Source organism: Gallus gallus, chromosome 7, assembly GCF_016699485.2.
Source record: "Gallus gallus isolate bGalGal1 chromosome 7, bGalGal1.mat.broiler.GRCg7b, whole genome shotgun sequence".
NCBI lineage: Eukaryota > Metazoa > Chordata > Aves > Galliformes > Phasianidae > Gallus > Gallus gallus.
Genome location: NC_052538.1, coordinates 20,108,990 through 20,132,225, shown reverse-complemented (window position 1 = coordinate 20,132,225; position 23,236 = coordinate 20,108,990). Strand labels below are relative to the sequence as shown.

Below are 23,236 nucleotides of genomic sequence, written 5' to 3'. Positions count from 1 at the left end.
AAAGCAAAAGAACTGATAAGCTCTCAGGTACCCGGGATTTCATAGTCGATGGCTGGCAGGCAGCCAGCTTCCCTCGCAGCACAAATGTTTCGTGCCACAATGCAAAAAGCACACTGAATTTAACAGATAGCACAGGACTATTAGAATTTCGCAGTCCGTACAAGCAGGCAGCATGTTTCTGTCTTTGCAGATGCAGACAGTTCTGTTTAGCCACATTTATAACATGCCTACACCCGAAGGGACAGGGTAAAAAAAAAAAAAGAAAAGAAAAAAGAAAAAAGGCAGAGAACAAATGAAGACAGAGCACTGTCACTAACTCAATGGCACTACAAAGTGTACATCCAAGTTACTTCATTACAAAGCTGCCAGATTACCGAGAATTAGAGGCAGTGCTCGTAACTTTTGATAAAAACTTGATTTAACAAAAAGGAAAATAAATCTTCACGTTAAATGAAGTTGTCAGACTTCAGATGAAACGCTATTTTTATGCTAAAGCAAATGAAACAAACGAGATGCTGTTGCCTATTTTGTCACATGAAATGCTTACATATCGCATTAAAACAGCCACAAGATATCACAGATCTCATATACCTGGGTTTACTTACATCACTCAAATGATGAAAGAACAAAAAGACAATTCACATTGGCAAACATGACACAGCTTTCTAAGAGGCTCATTCTGATTTATATTGTGCACTGCCTAAAAATCTGAGGAACGTGGGAAAAATTAATGTATAAACATACGAATATTTGTGTACATAGAAAGAAAACAACGCTCTGCAGAATGAAAGTTCTGGAAGGAGATTATCCTGTAAATCCTAAGGATTTCAACAAAAAGAAATCCACTAATAAGCAAGAGAGAAGGGAACTCCCTTCTTTTTCCTTAAAGAAAAAGACATCAGTATTAAACCAGCGAGTTTTTGCCGTTCGCTGCGGAGGCTCACGCCGACCATCCACGCGCTGTCGGCACAACGCCCCAAAGCCCGCCTGGAACTCACGTAGCACAAAGTTAATTGCACAGATAACAATCCGCCCCCATCTCCCCAAGCAGAACATTTCTAACGTGGAGTGGACAGTACGGAAACCCAAAGGAATAAGGCCTTTAGAGTATTCTTGGAAGAAACACGGTTTTGCATATCACCGCTCCCATGTTAAGGGGGCAGGGGTGGAAAGGTGGAGGGCAAGACGGTGAGTTATGGAGCAAGGGGAATAAAACCCAACCAAGTACAAGCTCGCTGGCGCGGTGGTTCGGCGCTCGGCTCCCCGCGGCGCTGCCTCCGCGCCCCGGAGCCACCGACACCAGCACCGCCGGACGGGCCGGGATTTGAACTCGCGTCCCGCAGGGCCCTGCGCCACGGGGCCGCGTTGCGGGCTGGGAGGCCTCGGGCACGGCACGGCACGGCGGGTTGGGCCGAAGCGGAGGATGCTCGGCCTTCCCGGTCGCTCTCCGCGTGTGTATTTGTAGACGCGCACCGCCGTGAGCGGCGCTACAAACGCTCACACGTTTCGGTGGAGAAGCACGGAACCGAGCTCCCCGCGGCCATACGTCGTGCCCAGCGCTGCCGAAACCTTCCCACCCCAACTCCTCTCCTTCGCACAGCTGCAGGGCCATACACGTGCACACGCGTGCAGCCTACACGCGCCTCATTTGGTTACATGTAATACCGTGTGCAAGTATGTGGCTTTATCTTCAAAATTACACGTCCTAATTTGCACAGAAATACCAGCTCTGATAAAACAAAAAACACGCGTTAACCAGCTTCCAACACCAACACCTTTTTCCCCCCATGAACGATTCCCAGTAAAGTGTTTGTTCCAACTGCAGGGCTGGGGAGGGGCTGCTGCTGGTAGATGCAGGTTGGGGGTTGCCCTTTTTTTTTTTTCCCTCTTTTTTCCCCCCCCTTTCCTTTTTTTTGCTTCCCTCTGTGATTTATTGGATGGTGAGCAAACCCACTTAAACTACAGTTGCCCGTATGAATCACTAATTTTCATGTTTCTAATTAAAATGTAAACAGTGTAATGAAGACATCAAGTTTTTAGGCAAATGTCTCTTCCAGTGCCACTTGGGGTATGGTAATTACTGAAGCAGATCTATGGATGCTCCCGAATCCTCTACAAGTCCAGATTAAAAGCATTACTGCTAAACCTTGCTTTTTACACCGGGGAATTGTGTTCTCTAACCTATTCCCAGTTTGCTTACAGATGCATATCTGTACAAGCCTTTATAACCAGTCATTAAAAAAAAAAAATCAAAATAGAAGTTTATCACAGAAATGGAACGGCTTGTGAAGGGGAAAAAAAAAAATGTGACTTCGTTTAAATTCAAATTTGATTTCCCTTTTATGATTACACGTAGCTTATGGTTACCAGCATACTGAAACCTGGGCCGAAAACTTACTGCCTCAGAGCCTCCTGCAGAAAAAGAAAAATAGATGAGGTTTACAAGGAGGATTTGCTAAAAAGCATAAATGAGATGTCAGGCCTGTATCAGAATTCCTATTGTCCCAAAACGTTTGTTTCACAGACAACTAATTCATATATACATTAATTGGGAAAACACTGATTAGAAAAAAAATAATAATAGTCTATTCACTGAGAATAAAAATCTAAATGCCCATTCCAAATACAAAATTCTTGATGTGCAACTGAAAGTCTTTTGTCACGCTTATTCCAGCCTTTATGACTATATCTGAAATTTGTCAGAATTTATCCTAAAGCAAATGACCTCTCCTGCGTTTACCGAAGGAATACAAGTCCCCTCCTGCTTACAATTGTTAATTGAGCCTGTCTGCTGCAGCATCCCTTTCCTCTCCAAATAAGCCAGCCAGGATACTTGTTTTACATATTTACTGCCACGCACTTGAACAGTCCTCTGTTTTATAATACTGGGGGCTCCCCCCTCCCTTCTGGAAGCTGGCTTTTTTTTTTTTCCCCTTCTGTACTCCAAGTAGCTAAAGCTGCAATCCACAGCAAAATAAAGCGTCTGCAATGCCTAGCAGAGGAGGATTTTCTCCCTCCCTTCTTGTACTCCAAGTCCACATTCTGACTGGTCTGGCCAATTTTCATATTATTTTTACATAAACGCTAGACAAGCATGGCTGTGTAGCTAACCTAGATCGTGAAGATGAGAGTGCACGGGATGTATGTGTGCATATGTGCGCATGCATAAACATTTTAGTGGGTGGTCCTCCATTTCGGTTTTATTGTACTAGTAAAGTACTGTATACAAACACATGAATACTTCTCAGTTAGAAAAAATATACATAGGATTTCAGATTGCATCAAATCGTAGAGCATCCTGTCCCTCAAACCATAAATGCCTTAGCAGAATAAAACAAAACAAAACACTATTTAGGCATTTCCTTCAAATGTATTGTTCGAGCAAAACCAGATTTAATTAGACAAATAGCAATTTAAAGGCTAGGGCTTCATAATATGGTACTCCTGAAAATTATGGGGGATTGCCAGTGAAAACACACAGTTCTCATTTAGCTTCGTGCTTAAGGAAAAAAATTCCACACGCTCTCACACATGCTAAACATTTTTTTTTTCCTTTATGGATCAAGACAATGGGGAAATCTCATGTCCTCACACCAGTTCCAAGGCCATACTAATCAGGTGTAATTTTTAATGAACACTGACTGTTTGGTGCTTATTCAAGGTATTTCATTAGGAGGTTATTCATTTAAAATAAATGTTTCAACCATATCAAGCTGTAACCTTTCTTGAAATGTAAATGAATGGTTTAAATGAGAAGATTAATAAAGAAAGGATGTTCCAATTCCAAGCATGGCATGCTATGTATTTTTAAATTTGTCTATGCCAGATGCTGTCAGTCAGAACAAAAAACTGTCCAAGCAGACAATCTGTGCGTCTGAATGTTGATCATGTTGGAAAGTAAAGGGGGAGGGGGGAGAGAGTGTGTCAAGGATTCATGGTCCTTCATCTTTGCAGTAGAGCAAACACGTCTCTCAGTATAACGACAGACAGCTGCTTCCACTTTCTAATGTGCCCTAACTTAGATCACTGAAAGAATTGTCAGCACTCAGAGAAACACACAAAGATAACACAGCCAGCTGCCATGAAGGGGGAAACAGCACAGCTCAGAAGAAATGGGATTTGTTCCATTTGCATGATGCTGGCTCCCTTGGGCCCCTTTCTTTCAAATCCAAAGCACAAAAGACAACACTTAACATATTTGCTTAAAGATGACAACCTCATGTTGATTTCATTTGGATGTAACAGTGTCAGGATTACAGATATAAGAATATATTATATCTGTAACAGAGACTGACAAATGTATCCATCAGTGAAACTGTCTGATTCATCTGCTTATACAGCCATTTTACCATCCCAAGGGTGCCATCTAAGTAGTAACTTTAGAAGACTGAAGGTCTAATTTTATTACACCACATTTCAACCTACTAAACAATATTATTTCTAAAATAGATCATTTTTATTGGAAGTCTCCCTGATGAAAAATCCAGTAGACACCGGAGAATTTATGAACTGTATGGGTCCTTTGAACTCAATATACTGCCCATTTTAAGCAACTTTCTTCATATATGATCAAAACCTAAGCTCAAATAACCGAGACCGAGTTAAAAAACATGGATGATAATGAGAGCAATTTAAATATGACATCATAGCCTGTCGCTGCTTGAGTATCTGCTGCTTGGCAGCCCGTCACCATTCAAAGTGCTTTACCACATCCTTGTTACTATCCTGCGTCAACAAAATAGTTTCTTTGGTAGAAACTCCACGAGTTTCAATACTGCACATCATTCAATATGCAACGACCAGCTACGCAGCCAAGGTTCTCATTGGGCAGTCTGTAAGTCACACGAAAGCCACCAAAAGCCCAATATGCCAGTCCTCGCATTACGGTGCAGTTACAGAAACAGAAAACCAAAGGAAAGGGCACACGCGTGTAGGATCGCTCGTCTGCGCAGTTTTATGGACCAGCCTCTTTTTTTTGTTGATCAGATGAAACAATTAGGCTGTGGTTACAGGCTGGCTTCAAACACATGACACTGAACTGTCTGAAGGTGAAAGCCTCCCTCCCTCCGCCACCACCAAGTGACTCCACAGAGTGCCCCCACCACGCTGCTTTGTCTGGAGGAACTCAGACTGCTTGTTGCTATCTGCTGCCACCAGGAACTGCGCTGCAATTCACTAGATTGAAGTTGTTTTGTAAAATGGAGTTAACTGCTGTACGTGGAATTTCAGCACAGCAGATGGTTACCAATCATTATTTTCAATTTGTTTAGTTTCGAGTAATGGGGCTGGTTGGGAGGAGCAGCGAGGACAGGAGTGGGGAGAGGAAGAGCGAGGTGAGCTACTCTGCCTCTCCATACAGGCAGTGCTAGACGGTGCTGGTGTTAAAAGGAGGTAAAAAAGGCTCCTCTGAAACAAAGCTAAGCAGTAAATAAATAAAAATGTTTGAAATCAGATTTTTTTTTCCCACTTTACAAAGCATACGACTTTTAAAAGGGAGCCCTTATTGATCAATTTGTGCCCTATTCAACAGTTAACTTACATTTTAAATATCGGAAATGGACTTTAAAGTTTCCAGCGGTAAATTGTCTCCGTTCACATTTTGCCATCATTCAAGTTTAAATCACTCTCTACTATAAGTGGTTCAGTTGTTGAACTGGAAATGGAAAAGGAACCATTTATGGACAAGTGCACATGAACAGAAATTAAGCTGTAAATATCTGGGCTGGGCCATTATTGTAGTCCAGAAACATCTGGGGCTGAAGCCCAGGCTGGGCCTCGCTCCTTCAGTGTTCAGGTAATTGCTTAGATGATTTATAACTTACTGTTTCTATTAAGAATGGCTGAAAGAGAAATTTGGAGCCTGAATTCTAAAATGATCTCCAAGGCTTTGCTTTCACTTTCATTTGTTCAGGTGGAAAAAAAAAAAAAAAAAAAAAAGAGGAAAAAAAAAAGTCCTTAGCTATTTTTCTCCCCCTCTTATGTTTAAGAGCTACAATGCTCCACAAGGATAAAAATCATCCCTTTCTCCATTCATACCAAAGACGAGACACCAGCAGATGCGTACCCTTCCAGCAGCAAAACTGAAGACCATTCCTTCAGCTTACATTTGACTTGCTGCTCAGTGCTTAACGTTGCCCAGCAAAATTAATTTTGAATCATTTCCCTTACATAGTGCTTAAATAAATTCCTATAAAATGTATGGATACGTTCACAGCACATTCAGTTGTCCCTGTTCTGTTGATCAGAGAGGCTCTGCCTACAGCCGCGCATGAGATGGGCATTGCTGCATCATCCTGCCAGCAGCCTGGAGAGACCATGGCTGTATCACAGAGATGCTCCTGGCCCTGGGACTGGCCTCCCCCCTTCCTTAACATAGCCTGAGCCCTTTGGCTGCCAGAGCAAGCTGTACAAGACACATATTAGGCAGGGCGTGGGTACTGGTTTTTGAAGGACAACAGGCAGAACTGCAGAGACAGTCTGACCTTAAACCACTCCAGCATAAAAAAAAATTGGTTAAGACTCACCAGATACCCTAACTGCATTTTCACCCCTTTTTCATCATGGTGAAATCTTATTCCAAGTACCTTTCTGGGGATGGGGATTGTAAGGGGATCAGCCACGCAGCCCTGTAGGGATTGCACTCCTACCCTGTGCCAAGGTTTCTGTATGTTGGGCAGCTCACTGCCCCCCTCCAGCACACAACACCAAGCAAGAGAACGACTGCAGTTTGAGGAATATGCCAAGGTGGAAGGGACACACCAGCAACTGTCCCAGCCCCTTCAGGAAAAGCGGATTAGAGGAGTGACAAAACTGCACCACCATTATTCCTCCAGGAAGTGAACTATGCTTTCGCCACAGATGATTGAGTTATAAAAAAAACATCACCTAGCACTTCCATAGATGGTCCTTCATCTTGGCAGTGTTTCTCCCCTTCGTGTCCATAAACTATGAAATGCCAACAAAAGCTATATGACTTTAAGACAATAGAAAACTGCATATGAGGTTGCAACAACCTAGGAACACACTAAGGAAGACATCCAACCACTGACTGCATTTTGGTAAACTTCCCCAACAAAATTTGGCCTAGGATTGCCTATAAAACAGGCACCATATACTTCCTACAGCATACAGCTTCTTATTTCTTTTTAAATAAATTTTAAATAAAATCTTCAAAAGCCAAATGGGAATTGAGTACCAATCTCCCAGTTACATGCCTACAAAGTAAACAGAACCAGTCTCCATAACTTTTGCTGGATTTTTTTCCACATTTTTTCAATTTGTTGTACAGAAATGCAGAAATCCAGCAACGCAGTTATGCTTCAAGGGTCAACAGTGAATGCATAGTTAAAATGCTGCTTTCATGCAATTAAGAAGCAGGTTTGCCCAGAGTAACAGGCTTATCCATATGACTACATGGAGGACTCAGAGCAGCCATCAGCAGGAAATGCTTTTCTCCTCCTAAAGCGTACGTGCTCCAACTGCACTTCAGTTTGAACCGGCAAAGTAATGTTTAGAAATGCTCAAGCAGTAAGTGCCCAATGTAAATAGTACCCTTTCAGGAAAAGTTGTATACTTTGTTACTGACACTTAATGCAACAACATTTCTTTTACATGCAATTTTTTCCCTATACACCAATATTCATATTCTCAGACCAGAACTAAACCATGGATTGTGATGTGGATGGTTTCTCACTTTATGGCACCAAATCCGAGAGTAGTTGCTCTTTTGTTCTACTTCAATACATCTAATGAAAAACTGAAGCAAAGCATCAGATTCATCTAAACTATCGGAAGCCCTCTGATATCTAACAAAGATATAATGAAGGAGAGAATCATGGCCAGATATTTGAACTGGAGAAGAAGTCTGACATCATACAATTATCTGTGTTAGTAAAAGCAGTCCACACAAGAACAAAAAATGTTCTATATGGCATTTCACAAGACAGTGTGCAACTGAATCTAAGCCACTGGAATCATCTAGATTTTAGTAGAAGTTTTAGTACCGAAGTTTTGCAAGTCTAGAGTACTGTGGGCTGGCTTCTGTAGCCTTCTCTACAGCAAAGAGTAGTGCATACCTAAAGAAAGATTACCAGGATGTCATAAAGGTATAAATGTTCTTTACTGTAAACAACTGAACCTCATCATCATACCATAGTGGATTGGAGTCTTCATGTTCATAAACTGTTGCTGGAGAAAAAAATATCACAAGTACAAAAGAAAAGAAGAAAGAAATAAAAGAAAAACAAGTCAGCAAAGCTCTGGGAAGTATAAGAAAAACATCTAGGAATTTCATTATGCAACACGAATGGGATTCTGCCTGTAGGTGCTAAGGCTTTGGGTGCTGGTTGTGCAGTTGAGGCTTGGCCAAGGAGGTTGCTGCCCTGCCCTCTGGGGGCTGGGTGTCTGCTGAAGGGAATTCTCAGCTGACAGTGAAATACAGAGGAAGCTAATGGAACAAGATCTGTAAGCAGTGCTTTCCTCTTTCATTTTTTCTAAGTATATTTTATGTACTCCAAAACACTGTAAGTATTAATACAGCAAACCAAATCTCTAAAGGATTCCTGTCAAGTATAAACACATGCATAAACACAAGATATAATTGAAAAAGTCTCTTCTTAATGAGCTCATGGGTGCTTTGGCACAGTGCATAAAATGTAAATTTGAAATTTTAAGATGATATATCAATTCCCACAGTTGGGCTTTGGAATTAAAAGATATAAAGTACATATATTCAGCATCAGTTCAGATTCAGGTTACTCAGACTAACATGGAGCCACACCCTACAAATAACAGTGATAAATTTGCTTACCATTCACCTGTGTAGCCATACAGCGTGGATCTTTTTAAAGACAAAAACATCTCAGAGTAAAATCAGGGTCAAGTTTTGCTCAGGCAGTAGGTAAAAAGCTCCGATTCACCTAGTCAATCACACACTAGTTGAAATACAGCCCGCAGAGCACTTAATGACGCAGCCCAACAACGTGGCATTTGGTGTACAAATGCAAATGAATGGCTTTTTTTTCTTCTTAAACCGCACATGACTTTTATCCTTATTATCTTACTACTGACAGCAAGTAAATCTTGTTACAGCTAACTAGGAAACAAACTTGCTTGCCAGGAGTCCAGTGTTGAACTACTCATGACACTTTAGAAACCATACACTAAAAGTAAATTATATTACAACATAAAAGAAATTCCTCCTGAAAGTGGTTATCCTGTAAGAAACATGGATATACAAGGCTTCCCTCCTTCCAGTGTCTATTCACCACGTAATGAACACATTAATAGCTATCCAGTCACAGCCTTTCGCTTAAATTATGCACGAAACGTGCCAATTTGAAACTGGTTGCTATACAGAGCAAAAAGGAACAACACGAGGAAAATAGTTATTTTCACCTCTAAAAGGATAGTTATGTGATAAATTAACATCATTAATGCAAACCTCATTATTGCAACTACACAGTACTATCGCACCCGTTCGTACTTAATTTTCTTGTGGAAATTACATTATACAACACAGCATATAATCGGTTCTGATTGAGGTAGGAGAGAACCAGTCGTTAACTATGACTAAAATGACCGGTTTTCCAGCGCAGTTGTCTTCTAATTAAATCTAAGTGTGGAGAACAGTCACTGAGATATGCTGTAATGATTTGCTTGGAAGTCTTTTTCCCTTTTGTTTTTTGCCTTCTGCTTATCAGACTGCCTTACACCTCTACCTTACTAGAGCAGGAAGGAACCCCACCGTGCTCCCAGCAGATGCCACGAAGGCCTGCATTACTCACCTCCCCATCGCCCACATGCAGGAGCATGGCTCAGCTCTCCCTCGTGGAGGACATAACAGATATGAAGGTGCTCTGATGGATGCCAGGAGATGGAACTGCACATGGGATGGGATGTCAGCAAGAACGGCACTGTTCCCTCGCAAGTCCCACGTCCCCACGTTTGGGGATGGCAAAAACAAAGCGCCCACAGGGCAGGACATGAAGAGTGGGGTCAGCGAGCATGGATGGGGAACAGGCGGCTGAAATCCCCGGAGCTGAGTGCCCGTGGGCCTGCAAGGCCTGGTGCTGGCCAGGCTCCAGTAATGGCAGTGCAAATTGAGGCCCTGGGGAGCTGGGAGCACACAAGCGAGCTTTTGTTCACCAAACCCCAAAATGTACGTGGGAGATCTGGGAGGTTGTTTCCATTTAAACGGCATACATATTTCTAGACCCAACGTTGAGCTGTTTTGCTCTGTTTATTGTACGTCCTGGATGATCTTATACCTGGTAGGGAAAAAATTTCTCCTAGCCAGCACAGTGACAACTACTTAAAGTAACGACCATCTGCTACTGCACTCAGTGTGTCCATTCACTTCCCTTCAAAACTTCTGGACAAGGAAGAAATCAACAAATCCAGTGCCGTACACCTCACAGGACAAAATAAAATAGTAAAATAACAAAGTAAAATAAAAATACAGTTGGGGGGGTGGGCAACAGGAAACAACAGAAGGAAAAGCACAGCTAGAAGTTATTTGAAGGGACGCAGCCTTTTCAGCGTAAGCACAGCAGCTGATTAGAATGTTCTGATTTTAAAACATCTTTATTATTATTAAAACAGAGTTTTGCACTAGAAGACAGAAATTTCATTCTAGTGGACAAAACTGTAGGTATTTACAAACATCCCCTCAGCTCCCCTTCCCACACACATCCACAGATACAAAATTGGGTTACTTCTCTGTAAATAGGCTTAGCTCCTGTAAATATATCTCAGGATTTTAGGTGTACTTTTTCACACTGTAAGATTTCCATATAGAACCAGTTTAATCTAACTCCCTCTGATTATTATTAGAAACTCATTATTTGAGGACATCTATCTTTACAGTAACTATGCGCCATTAAGGAGCACAATGCCCATAATTGTTTAAAAAAGCCATGGGGGGTGGGGGAAGGGAGAAGAGGATCAGGAGGAGGGAGAAGGTAAGGGAGGGAGCTTTTGCAATTAGAGCAGCAGCATCTACTCTGCATTTTGCCCACTGGAACATTTACACATTAACGAACTAAGTTTAAAGTTTTCTCCATCCAAAATCAGGAATGAGTCACTCATTACACTTTTACGTAACACACATATTTTTGTCCTGATGAATATTAAATGTCTTCTTACTACTACCAGGAAAAAATAAATGCCCTATTTACTGTATTACACAGCAATGATACCTCAAAAGAGGCTCGTAGCGTTCAGTGTACAGCTAATGCCTACCGTTTCCTGGGGAAAATTCCTTGTACCCCTCCTCAACTTGCTTGTAAGGTTTGTTGCACACCTGCATATTCCAAGTCACGCAAGCTGCAGGGACACAGTGCCTCTGACGGCAGAGCACCCAGAAGTGGCAGCTGAATGGCACTTGCTGGGATGCAATGGGATGCAGTGCTCCCTGTTATCTCTACCACTTGAGCCTCAAGCTGCAGCAGTTCTGGCAGCTCTGAAACTGAAAAGTACAGGGACTTTGGCTAAAAACTACTGGTGGTAATGAGTGACAATGAATTCCACTATCTCTAAGCTGCTGACATCTTTGGATAAAAATAAATATGTGCATTTGCCAATTGTTCAAGAAATAACAAAACATCTTTCCTTAGTGGTGAAAATCACTGCTCCAAGTGAATTCTGGTGTCACTTGTCCAGCACTCTGTATCATATGGATAATCAGCTTAGTGGTGGAAGAAGTATCACCTCATAACTCTGAACATTCATAACTAGTGAAAACTTTAAAAACGCCATTAACTGAGGTGCTGGTTACTCACAGGCCCTACAAGCTCATAATCAAATGTTTCACCTCAGCTATCTTTAAAAAAGAAAAAAAAAAGAAAAGAGAAGAGAAGCAAAAAGGCTTCTCAAACTTCTTAGCTACCCATTCCCCAACAAAGATACTCTCTGCATACAGGCACGGAAGTGTGCCACTGATATGACTGCTATGGTGGCGAAAGCTATGTGCCAAACAGCAAGAAGTGCTTCTTATTGCTTGTTACACGGCATTCACCGAGTTTGAGCTTCAGCTCTACCAACACTAATGTTAACCTGGAAAAGAGACAAAATTTTTCAGTTGAGTACTGTGCCATCAATCAGTGAGATCATTGCTAGCACTAAAGTTTGTAAACTGAAAGCAGAAAAATACACCAGTGCTGCAGCATAAAGAACCCCTACACAGGACAGAAGGATAAAATGAAATGAATGGAAGTCAAAGAACGAAATGAAAATCAGTGATTAGAAAAGGTTAATTGCCGCATGAACACTTTCCAAAATAGTTATTTCAGCTTTTATCAAAAGCAGAGAGTAAGAAATTAAAGTTATCAGAAATTCTATAAAGACATGAAAAATAACTATCTCTAAAACAGAGTACCTGCCTGATATTTATGGTATGTTCAATAGAGCACTAGCACACATATGTAGTTAATATAAAGCTGCAGATTTAACAATGGGAAGCTGAAAAATAAGAGTCTGTAAATTAAGCGTTCACTCAGCTAAATAGCTAGCAAATTTACGTTCTCCTTCCATATAACAACAGCTTTCTGAGACTAAACCAGCAATTTTCTGACTGCCTGGTGACATCCAGTTCATATATTGTCACAGGTGACTTTAACCCAAGCTTACTTTCCTATTATTTTCATTTTGAATTTCCCAATTTTAATCTGGTGTATTATTTGTCAATAAAGTTTAAAGCTCCTCGTTAAACACCCTATGTATTTTAAATGCAACTAATTTGTGGAGAGTGCAGAAAAGGAGTGATATGGTCCAAAATGAGTTTGCATGCAACAACACAGCACTATTCTTTTAGAGCTGCAAGAGGAAACAGAATTGTATTCATTTACCAAGAATGTATTTCTACAATACTGTAGATAGCGATATGGTCCACAAATGCCAACAACAAGGGCCTGAAAATAGGATCAATTCTTTTCCTTCTCAGAAACAATCTTGTAAGCATCTCAGTTCCCAAAGACATAAAAGAATAGTTACTTTTCTGAGATCTTTTGATATCGCTTTTCATGGTGGAGCTACCCATGAGTGATGGGAGAAATCTCTTTTGAAAGTAAAAGCGCACCTTCAAGTGTGTTCAGATACATCTTTGCTGTTCCTTTCTGTGTTTCTCAAGTTTCACTTGAAAAGGATGCTTGATTTTTTAAAAATTTGGTTTAGGTATCACAATGGGATACCTTATATCAGTCAGTGCTTGCAAACCTCATTCTTCCAGCGCAGAATCTAGCTGTTTCTTTCTGTGTCAACACGGGAGGCTGAAGTAATCAGATAGGTCTAAAGAAGACAGTGGACGTTAACCTGTGCTTTCTCAGAATCTATGATGAGTAAGTTCCTACATTCAACATGACCATGCTGAGCCGCAAGGTATATAAATAGCTACTTTTCATCTAAAAGCACAGCGATCACAGAAGCTTCTACAGCAGAACTATCAGTTCATAAGATTTTAAATGTCAATATCGATACTATTGTCAAAGATTCATCATTTCTGCATATAACTTCATCCTTCCCGTCCACCCTCTGCTGTCACTCAGGAATATAAAGTAATTGTTGGCTCTTCCCCTCCCCACGTCTCCAGAAGAAACACACACTGTAACATCTGTTGTGCTCTACAGGAATACCTTTACAGCATCACAGTTCTCATAGTTTTATTAAGTGATAATTCAAGCTGCCTATAGCTTTGTATTAATTGCTCGCGTGCTAGAATGGAGAGACAGAAGGAGGAAAAACCTCACAGAGGAAAACAGGAATGTTATTTGTAGCATACCAAAAGGCAGGCAGCAGTCATTGTAAATAAATCAGGAAAAAAAAAAAAACCACCAACAAAACCAAATACAACCTTGAATGAGAGCACAAAGATACTCTCCAGGCGCAATCCTCTATGATCCACCCGTTCCAGCCCCTTCTCCCATCTCCTCTCAATATTCATTTTCAGATTCCATTCAGATCAGCAGGAATTACACAAACATGCATCAGTATTAAGTATTTTATCAAACTGCAGTTGAAAAACAAAAAGTTTAATTACGACCCATGCCAGAGAACCATTCATTCAGACCCTGCTTAATTAGATGTGAGACGGCTATCTTAGATCACGAAGTTTGACAACAGTATGCTCTTATTGCAAATAAGATACAATTACTGAAACCAATTCATCATCACCAAACTACAACCAGCATGACACACACGCACATTCAAAAAATACCCCCCAGAATCAATAGTGGCACACATCTTCATGCGCTGAGCGACTCGCATGCGGAAAGCAAACCATTCGCTTTAACAGAGTGCACGATGCATTAAAAGTAGACTGAGAAAGGGTTAAAATCAGATAGGAAAAGTCCGAGCAGTACGTGATTTCCAAATCTGAAGAAAAAATGGACTCTCATCACCAAAGTTTGCTATCGTATCAAAATAATCTCAGCACTTTTCTCCCCATCACTTTCAAGATACCTGAAATTTAACTAAATACGCTGGCAACAGCTGCTCTACACTTGAAAGAAACAGAAAAACTATTTTCTCAATAACAGTTAAATAATATGACTGGTAATTGCTATTTCAATGTTTCATGGCACATTAGACTACACACTTAATAGCACATTATAAAAAATAAAAAAGCAGCAAGTGACATAACAGTCATCCGCAGTTGCATTATTTTTAATTATAACGGAGACAGATGAAACTTTTTTCCAAATGCAGAAAAAATAAAGAACAAAAAGTTTTGTTCCCTTATTTGCATAGAGTAACGCAAGGCTCTTTCTATTGTGCAAATACCGCAGCCGTTGCAGCAAGGCACGTTGCTCACATGATGAACCAGGTAGCTCAGCATTACGAGCCGTTTGACGGGAGGAACAGACACACAATATTGCTATTACCATACTGTGCGTGGCGATACCTCGCAGCAATATGACTCAGCCAAATGGAAGCGTGAACCCCACGCTCTCATCGCAGCCGCCCGTGAGCGCTGGCAGCCAGCGGTGCTCCGCGCAGCCCTCGCCCTCCCCTGCCCACGCCGCCCTGCCCAAGCCCCGCTCCCTCCCAGGTGCTCCGGTAAGCGAGCCCGACCAACTATTTCTCTTTCCATTTTACCCTCACTTGTCACGCAGTTAGACCAAGATCAACAGGTATTTAGAAGCAATAATAGCGAAGTCTGCTTGTATTTACCAGGTGGCTGCAAATACAAATTATCTTCTGAGAAACATAATACACATCCACGCGCTCTCCTTAACATGCTGATCAGGGCGGTGGCAGGTACAATTATTAAAGGACTGAAAGCCTTAGATTTCCTCTGACCTCCATTACAGCCTGGGACGCTCTGCTCCTTGAAGGATAAGATTGTGTTTGTCGAACCCCCGGTAACACACTGCCAGTGGATTTTCTCTGTTCTGCATTAGCTATCGCCTGGTAAAGGAAAGCAGTTTCACTAAAGGAGATGTATATATGTTGTTTCGAGGTTCTGAGATTTTTTTTTTCTTTCAAAAACAACAAAAAAATATCCTAGGGATTTTTAATGCTTGCGTTTCTCACACACTCTATAAAAATATCATTGACGTAAGGTGAAAAGGTCGCATGCCTCATGGAAATGGAGCCAAATGTTCCAGTAAGGATTTTCACCTGGAAAGTATCCTTACATCTACTCCTGTTTATTGGGGGGAAAAAAAAATTATTATCATTTTTGCAACAACAACAAAAAAAAACAAACCGAAAAACTCCAGGCCCTTTCCCAGCCTGCAGTTCCCTGACGTGATCTTTCCCAGCAGGAAGATAAGTTTTCACTTAGAGGATAGCATCTCTAGCAGCAAGAGTTTAATACTCCGCAACAATATCGGGGATACGCAATCCTGAATTTACAGCTGTTCAAATTACTTCTATAGCTATACCGTTCATTTTGGAGCAGATGCTTATCTAAAATTCCATATATTTTGGTAGCCATAATATCTGATTTTAAACAGCCTCCAATAAGCCAAAGAACAGTGCTAAAAGAAAAAAAAAAAAAAAAGCCACAAAAAAAGCCATAGTGGGCCTGATCCTGGGAAGCACGGAAACCCCTGTAGCTTTTCGAGCTAAACCATTTTACACCAGCTAAGGGCTGAGCCCAGCGTGCACAATTCCACCTCCGAGTTGATCTTTTGTTTTTCTTCCACAGGTACAGTGCTTTGCTTCTCATCAGCTCTGTTAATAACAAATGAGAAGCTCTAATTAGTTTATCCTGACTTCTTTGCGTAGTTATTTTATGCTTTTTCTTATCGGCGACTCAGGGAGGGGAGGGGGGAGTGCTGACTGATCAATTAATCAAGTGTTATTGACACGCCATATTCTTCAACATTTCAGAAATGTCTGCAGAACAATTTTCTCCAATCATAAGATCAATGAATCAATGTAAAACCCCAGTAATTAAATTTATCAACTCGGTATCAATACACCTGGCACTTTATGAAAGTATTATGTGAAGTTTGTTCTCTTAAGGGATATATTGATTGAGGGCAAAGAGCCAAATATTTCTATTATTAGATCTGGGGATGCCAGATCAAAACTCAGTCTGTTATAAACAACATACAAATGTTTCATATTCACAGATCTCATGCTGATTCTGTACCATTAAACCCACTCCTTACAAGCAGATAAGCCTATTAATTGACGATTAAGACTACGGGAAGATCAGTCATTATATTTAATGCTTCTTCTACGCGTTCATTGAACAAACGTATTGACAGGAACCGTGCAAAATCATTTTCCTCCAGGATTTGTATTTTAAAAAAGGAAACAGCATCTAAACAAAAGCAGATTTCAAACCCCGTCCATGCAGCACAGAACAGCCTTAATTAATTACATTTTAAAACTACAGCTTCGCACTGTGAAACATTATCAAATCTCCCTCCATTGTATGCAGTACTGTTATTAACTGAGAGATGAACTACAAAGCCCAAAGATGACACACCTGATAAGAAATGAGGAAACAAAAACAACACCCAAATGTTCTACACTTTGATTTTTAAAGGGCTAGGATACAAACTATTCTGAATACGTGTTTAGTAACTGCTCCTTACTATACATGCGTAAGCAGGTAGGGCACCAAAGTTCACGAAGAGCTATTTTATCAATTACAAGAAAAAGAGCTGTAGGATTTTTATAATGAGGAAAAAACACACGCGGTTTTTGCTCTGCTTAAATAAAAAGTGGTAAGGATAAAAGAACAGTTAATGACATCCGACTGTCATCTATTCCCGTGATTCCTACAATGAAGATATCAATAACAATCTTCGTATTTCTAAAATGCTGGTAGAATAAGAGAAGCAGACACACGTGTTTTCACAGATGTTCCAGTAAATAAAAAAGCATTTGATTGCGTACAGAAAGTATCTTATTATGAAGGGGGAAACAACAACAAAAACCCCAAACCCACTACATTCACGTAGGAGTCACATCCTGTTACAAACATCAAACAACAATGAGCCTTTATTACCATGCTATGATTCCTTCATTTCAAACATGATTAATTAGCAAGTATAACACTCACCACAACTCCCACCACGCTGCTGCTTGCTGCCTATTTGCAAATGGGTCTCTAACAAGTATCCATAAGTATTAGTCTCATTTATGACACTGAAGAAAAGGAGTCAAAGCATTCTGCTGTAAAGACTTCCCTCATCCCTTAGCCAAAAAGAAGGAAAAAAAAAAGAAAAAAAAAAAGAAAAAAGCCAATAACAACAACAACCCCCCCACACAAACAACAAAAGCTTCCCCCTTTCATTCATCCGGAGGGATTCCTTGATAATCCAAACATAAACTTCATACAAAATGAAAAACTTTTTAGAGAAGTTGCTAAACAATTAAAATGGTTGAAAATAAGCACGGAGAAGGGAAAAGATCAGTTTAGACTTTGTTTTGGTTTTGTTCTTCCTTGAATCCTCGCGCTTTACATTCAGTTTGAAACACGCTGCTTCTGCTGAGAATGAAAGTACAGTTCACGTGTCAAAAATGGAAACAAAAAGAGGATGAGGAGGGAAAGACACACTCAACAGGACCCTTAGCGTGGTTTAAGCTGTGCAAACAGATGTCTCCAGATGTACCACTCCTGCAATAAACATTACTTTGGCAGTAAAAGAAACTTTGCTTCACAGGGAGGAGAGGTGAAAGCAAGATTACAAACACGCGAGGAGCAACAAGACTGGGATGAGAGGAAAGAAAATCTGAGATTGCCTCCTCGAACTGAACGCTATAAATACCATCACAAAAACAGCAATGGAAAAAGGCTCAGTTTGAAAGCAACAGATGTATTCCCGAGCAAGGAAATCTCCACCACGGAGTAACGCACGAGCATAGGCACAGGATCTTTAAAACCACAAACAAGGATGCGTGAGTGCAAAGGTAAAGTTTCGACGTGAAAATAAAAATCAGGCAGCGGATCCGATACCTCCCTGGTTTACCAGCTCTGTATCACAGATACTTGATGATTTTGTCACGCCTTGAGCTGAGTCATTTTTAAGTGCAAATTGGTCCTATTCTCTCCAGCTTTTTCAATTTTATAAATTTGGGATCAAAAACATCAAAGCGGCTCCCACTTCGGACCTAACTTTTAGAGGATCAATGTGACAAGCCACTGCTTGATAGATGTTTCTCTTGATAAACGACTTGTTCAAAAGAGACATTGTAGCTTTCATTTCCTGACCACAACACACTTTTAATTTGCAACAGCAGAGCTGCTCGAGTGTGACCAGTTCCCACTCGGCAGCCCTGCAGGACTGTGGCACTGTCAGGCCACATACATGGCACAACAAAAACTCCGGCAGAGCCGCATCCCCAGCGAGATTCGCAGCGAAACTTTTCCTCGAGCAGGAGTCTGCCCACATTTGATTTCTCTCAAGAGCGGGCTTTTAAACCCCCCTCCCAGCCACCTCCAACCCCTAACACTGTAGGGAATGCGAAGGGAAGAGGGGAAAAATCCTATATGGAAATATATACTTAAGTGTTATAGCATATATACAGCTGCCTGATACTACCGTGTTTGTTACGCACATCTATATTACTGCTACTATAATTATTATTATTATCTGGGAATCGCATTTAACAGCCCAAACCGTCCACACCATCCAATTTCAGCTCTCAGCATACTGTCCGATTCCCGATTTAAAATTTATAAATGTAATATCCTCCTCATCACAAGCAGCAGTCCAATCTGCTCTGAATATATATTACAGCTTTAACATCACAGAGGGAAATCTCCCATCTGGCAATCACATTCGCTCCAACAGCTCTAGGAAAAAAAAAAAAAAGAAGAAGAAGAAGGGAAAAAAAAACGTTCCGCTCTCGCTCGCGTGCTCTCCTCCTTAAAACATTTCTCAGGGCAAATTATGTGCATCTAAAATAAACAGTCGCCTTATTGATCGCTTCAAAGTCAACAAGTTCTAAATGCACACTGCAATCAGATCGTTCCCGTCGTATAGCACCCGGGATATGTTTAGCAATATAGTCACCTACAGCACCAAAATAGGAGCGTACATTGTGCAACTGCTCTCTCAATCTCTTTCCTGCATTCAGATATGTTATTACTAGAGATCATCAGCCGCACACGCCAGACCTCCCCCTTATCCCAAACACACGCACTCACGCGCGCGCGCTCGCTCCCAGGGTCTCTCTCCAGCCTCATTTTTTGCACCCACACGCTATTAAAAGTGAACGTACCCCCCCTTTTTGGTTGCACAAAACAGGCTAACGGTCGCTCCTGTTGTTAGCTCCTCAGCCTTAATTGCATACCTAGAGGCGCATCTCCGCACCGCTGGGAGACCCACTGAGATTCCCCACGCTCCATTTTATCTGAGTTTTTGAGGAGGGGGCGGCGGGGGGGCCGGAGCGTGGCCGTGAGCACCACGGCAGCTTCAGCACGCGATTACTGCGTTCTGCCGCATGTTGAGAACAGAGCAGTGGGAACCAGGCACTTGTAAGTGGGCATGAAACACCACTTCTCCAGCAGTATTAAGCGCTCAGCCACAACACTATTTCTGTTTGTTTACATGCAAAACATCCCTCTCGCCCCACCCCGATTAAAACCTCCAGCGGATGATTGTGCTGGAAGTCAAAGGGGGAAAAGCAGCTGGAATTCAAGGAAAGACTCAAAAACCATTCATCTGCAAAGGGAAAAGATGCATTTCAGGCATGTATGCATGAGGACGTACATAGAGGTGCACACATTCACAGTTACGCGGTTTCCCCCTCAACAACCACCGAGTTTTGCTCATTTACATACCATTGGAGTTCAGTGGTGTGTACAGTGCACTACCAGCAACATGCAACTTTGGGTTTTACAACTGCGATCAATACGACAGACAGAACTAATGCTAGAATCAAAGCAGAAATGATAAACAAATGATAGCAAGAGAAAAAAAAATAAATGTTTATGTGCACACACGAGTGGAAAATGAAACATCAGGTATTTACGACACAATATTTGCATGCAGAGTCCTCGGTGCGTTATCATGCCATTTAAATTGGTCTTTGCTATTTAGATGCAAAGGAAGTAGATCCCAAAACGGACGTACCATAAACACTGGTGCTACTGATCATTTCTTGCTGGCAGCACAAAAAGCTGAATTGGATTTCTCACAAGCAGGAATTCCAAAGGTTGCTTTTCATTAAAGCCACTTTTCCTCTCAGCTATCAAATGTCACTGCCTTGAAACGTGGGCCCTTTCGTCAGGTATTCATTTAACCTACATGCATATAATTAAGTGGGAAAGCAACATCAACAAAAAGGGGATCTCAGATCACAAGAGAAGAAAGAAAGGGGGGAAAAAAAGCACATGACCAGGAATGCAAGTCCATGTCAATTTCACTCACTCCCATTGAAACTAACAAGAGCTCCAGGGAGGATAGTAATAGGATCAGTGGATTGTATATACCATTAAATTATACATCTTTCTCTCCCTTCCAAGCCAACAATACGCCCACCACGCTGTCCCCCTCCGCGGCGATGTGCTTACATGTTACTGCACCAGCTCCGCTGACACGTCCGTGCCCCCCCGGCCGAGGCACGGCAATTTAAACCCAACTTTTGTGTGGCGAGGTTCTCATTTGCTCTTATTTGCTCCGAAGTTAGTTGCCTCCAAGTCCGGCCCCGCGTTACCGACACTTTATTATTTTTAATGCAACTTGAAAATAAATCCAATTAGGAGGAGGAGGAGGTGGGGAGGGAGCTGGCAATCGCGAACTCTTAATCTGCCTACTATTGTTGGCAATGATCAAGGAGGAGAAACCATGCACCGCGGCGGTGGGGCTGGACTTTCCAGACTGCGCTCGGGAGAGCAGAGCGGAGCGGAGAGGTTCATAGCAAACAGCGGCCGCGAATTACGCAAAAGACTTCGGGCACGGCCGGGCGCTTAAAAATACACGGCTGTCTCGGAGAGCTTTACGGCTAAATAAAATCTAACACGGTGGGAGGAAGACCGGAAAAAAAAAAATTGGGAGAAAAAAAAAAAAAGGCAAAAAAAAAATCCTCTTACCTGGAGATTTGGTTCGAGCACCCGATAGGTTAGAGCGGCATCGATCCGGTGTGTTTGCTGATGAATGGGGGCTCGAGTTAAGTGAAGGTGCCTATGATTTGAAATCATTCCAAGTTTTTGAAGGGAAGACTGACTGCAGCCTCTGCCATGTTGGAATTTCAAACCCAAAACAGCTGCTTTGCAAGGAGCCAGCATGCCAGCAGCTGGACGCCTGCGCAGAGCGCCGCCGAGCCAAATTCAAATCACTTTCACGCGAAGAGCCAAAGATCAGTTTTCAAAGGGGGAGCGGCGCGGGGGGCGGGGGCGCTCCGCGGCTTTGCGCGCCGGGGCCGCCGCTTCCCGCGGAGGGCTGCGGGGCGGCCTCGCTCCCGCTCCCCGCGGCGGCGGGACGGGGCCCGCGGGCTCCCGCGGCGGTGCAGGCGGTCGGGCTGGCCCCGGGCGCGGCGGCGGCGGTGCGGGGGAGGGCCGGGGCCTAGCGGCGGCCCGCGGCCACGGGGCAGGCGAACGCGTGGAGAAGCCGGCGGCGGAGGTCGCCCACCCGCCCCGCCCCGTTCGGCCGCGGCCGCCCCGCTCGGCCGCCTCGGGCCGGCTCCGGGGGCGCTTCTCGGTTCGGCCTACGCGGTTGAGCCCCTCGCCGCCCGCCCTCTGGGCCGCGGAGCCGGGGCGCGCCGGCCGCCGCCGCCGCCGCCTCCCGCCCGAGGAAAATGGCCGGGGCGAGGTGACCCGGCGCCCGCCGGCTGGGCCCGGCCCGGGCGGCAGCGAGCGCCGCGCGGACTCGCGCCGTGTCCGCGCCTCGCCCAGGGAGCTGCCCGCGGGAGCCGGGCTGCGGGCAGCCGCGGCCAGACGTTGCCGGTAGCCGGGAATGGCTGAGGGGCCCCGGCAGCCGCACCTCCCTCGGCCCGCGCTGCCGCGGCCCCGGCCCGGCGGGGGATGGCAGGCGGCCAGCGGCACGGTCCGCAGCTGCCGGGGACTCCCTCGCGTCAGAGGAGCTCCCCGGGGGGCTGTTAGAGGGCCTTTACAGCCCCTTCGTGCTGGCGTGAGGCAGCCGAACGGCGCAGATCAGGCCCTCCCTCACTCGCCCACCACAGTGCTGTCTGGCACATGGTTCTTTTTGCTTCCCACCCACCTTATGAGCCTGCTGTGCCAGGGCACCCTGCCAGATCACACATCCCTGGGTACCACCACGACCACCACCTGAACCTGCAGCTGAGGGAAGGGAAACGAGGCCACTATGAGGCTCACCTGTGTTCCACTAAACACCTGGAAGCATGCCATGCTGCCTGCGTGCTGCTCCTGGGCTCTGGGTTGGGGTCCTCCTTCAGCCTCACCTTCTCTTCTCCTGGGCCTGCTGAAGCGCTCAGGGTACTTTGGAAGGGGTGTCTGTCTGCCCCGCACGTGGGAAAGCTGTATCATGTTTTGTTAGTAAGAAAGGAAGACACACTGGGAGTATACACTGTGGATGAGGCAGAGGAAACTAGTCATGGGGGCTTAGCAACTGGAGGAACGGGCATGAGCTGCTCTTCTGGTTAGTTTCCTTGAGAGCAGTACAGTAGACCTCAGTAAGACTCAGAAGCAGTTACCAGCAGAAGCTGCAGTGAGCTGTCTTAGCCAGTCCCTGTCCTACTGAGTAAGGGAAGAAGAGAACTGCACAGAAAGGCCTGACTGATGCGTTCCATGAAGTGATTCACTCAACTCAAAAGGATTTTCACCAGCTGAAAACTCTGCAGGAAAGCCACAGCC

General features: G+C 43.4%; 1 protein-coding gene across 11 annotated transcripts in view; it reads right to left on the bottom strand.

Moving 5' to 3' along the window:
- Positions 1-21,708, bottom strand: part of FIGN (fidgetin, microtubule severing factor) — a 101,089-nt gene extending 79,381 nt beyond the window's left edge. For 2 of the 11 annotated variants that reach the window (XM_025152484.3, XM_004942819.5), the window contains exon 1: positions 21,497-21,708. Coding sequence is in view for 3 of the 11 variants with exons in the window: in XM_046943820.1 (XP_046799776.1) it covers positions 19,480-19,648 (169 nt within the window). In the remaining 8 variants the exon portion in view is untranslated. Of the gene's footprint in view, positions 1-8,809; positions 8,874-14,876; positions 14,900-17,518; positions 18,825-19,479; positions 19,789-20,537; positions 20,708-20,896; positions 21,015-21,496 lie in introns of those variants that run through there. The other 9 variants (XM_004942817.5, XM_046943826.1, XM_040703589.2 and 6 more) reach the window with 9 other exon arrangements.
- Between the last annotated feature and the right edge of the window lie 1,528 nt (positions 21,709-23,236).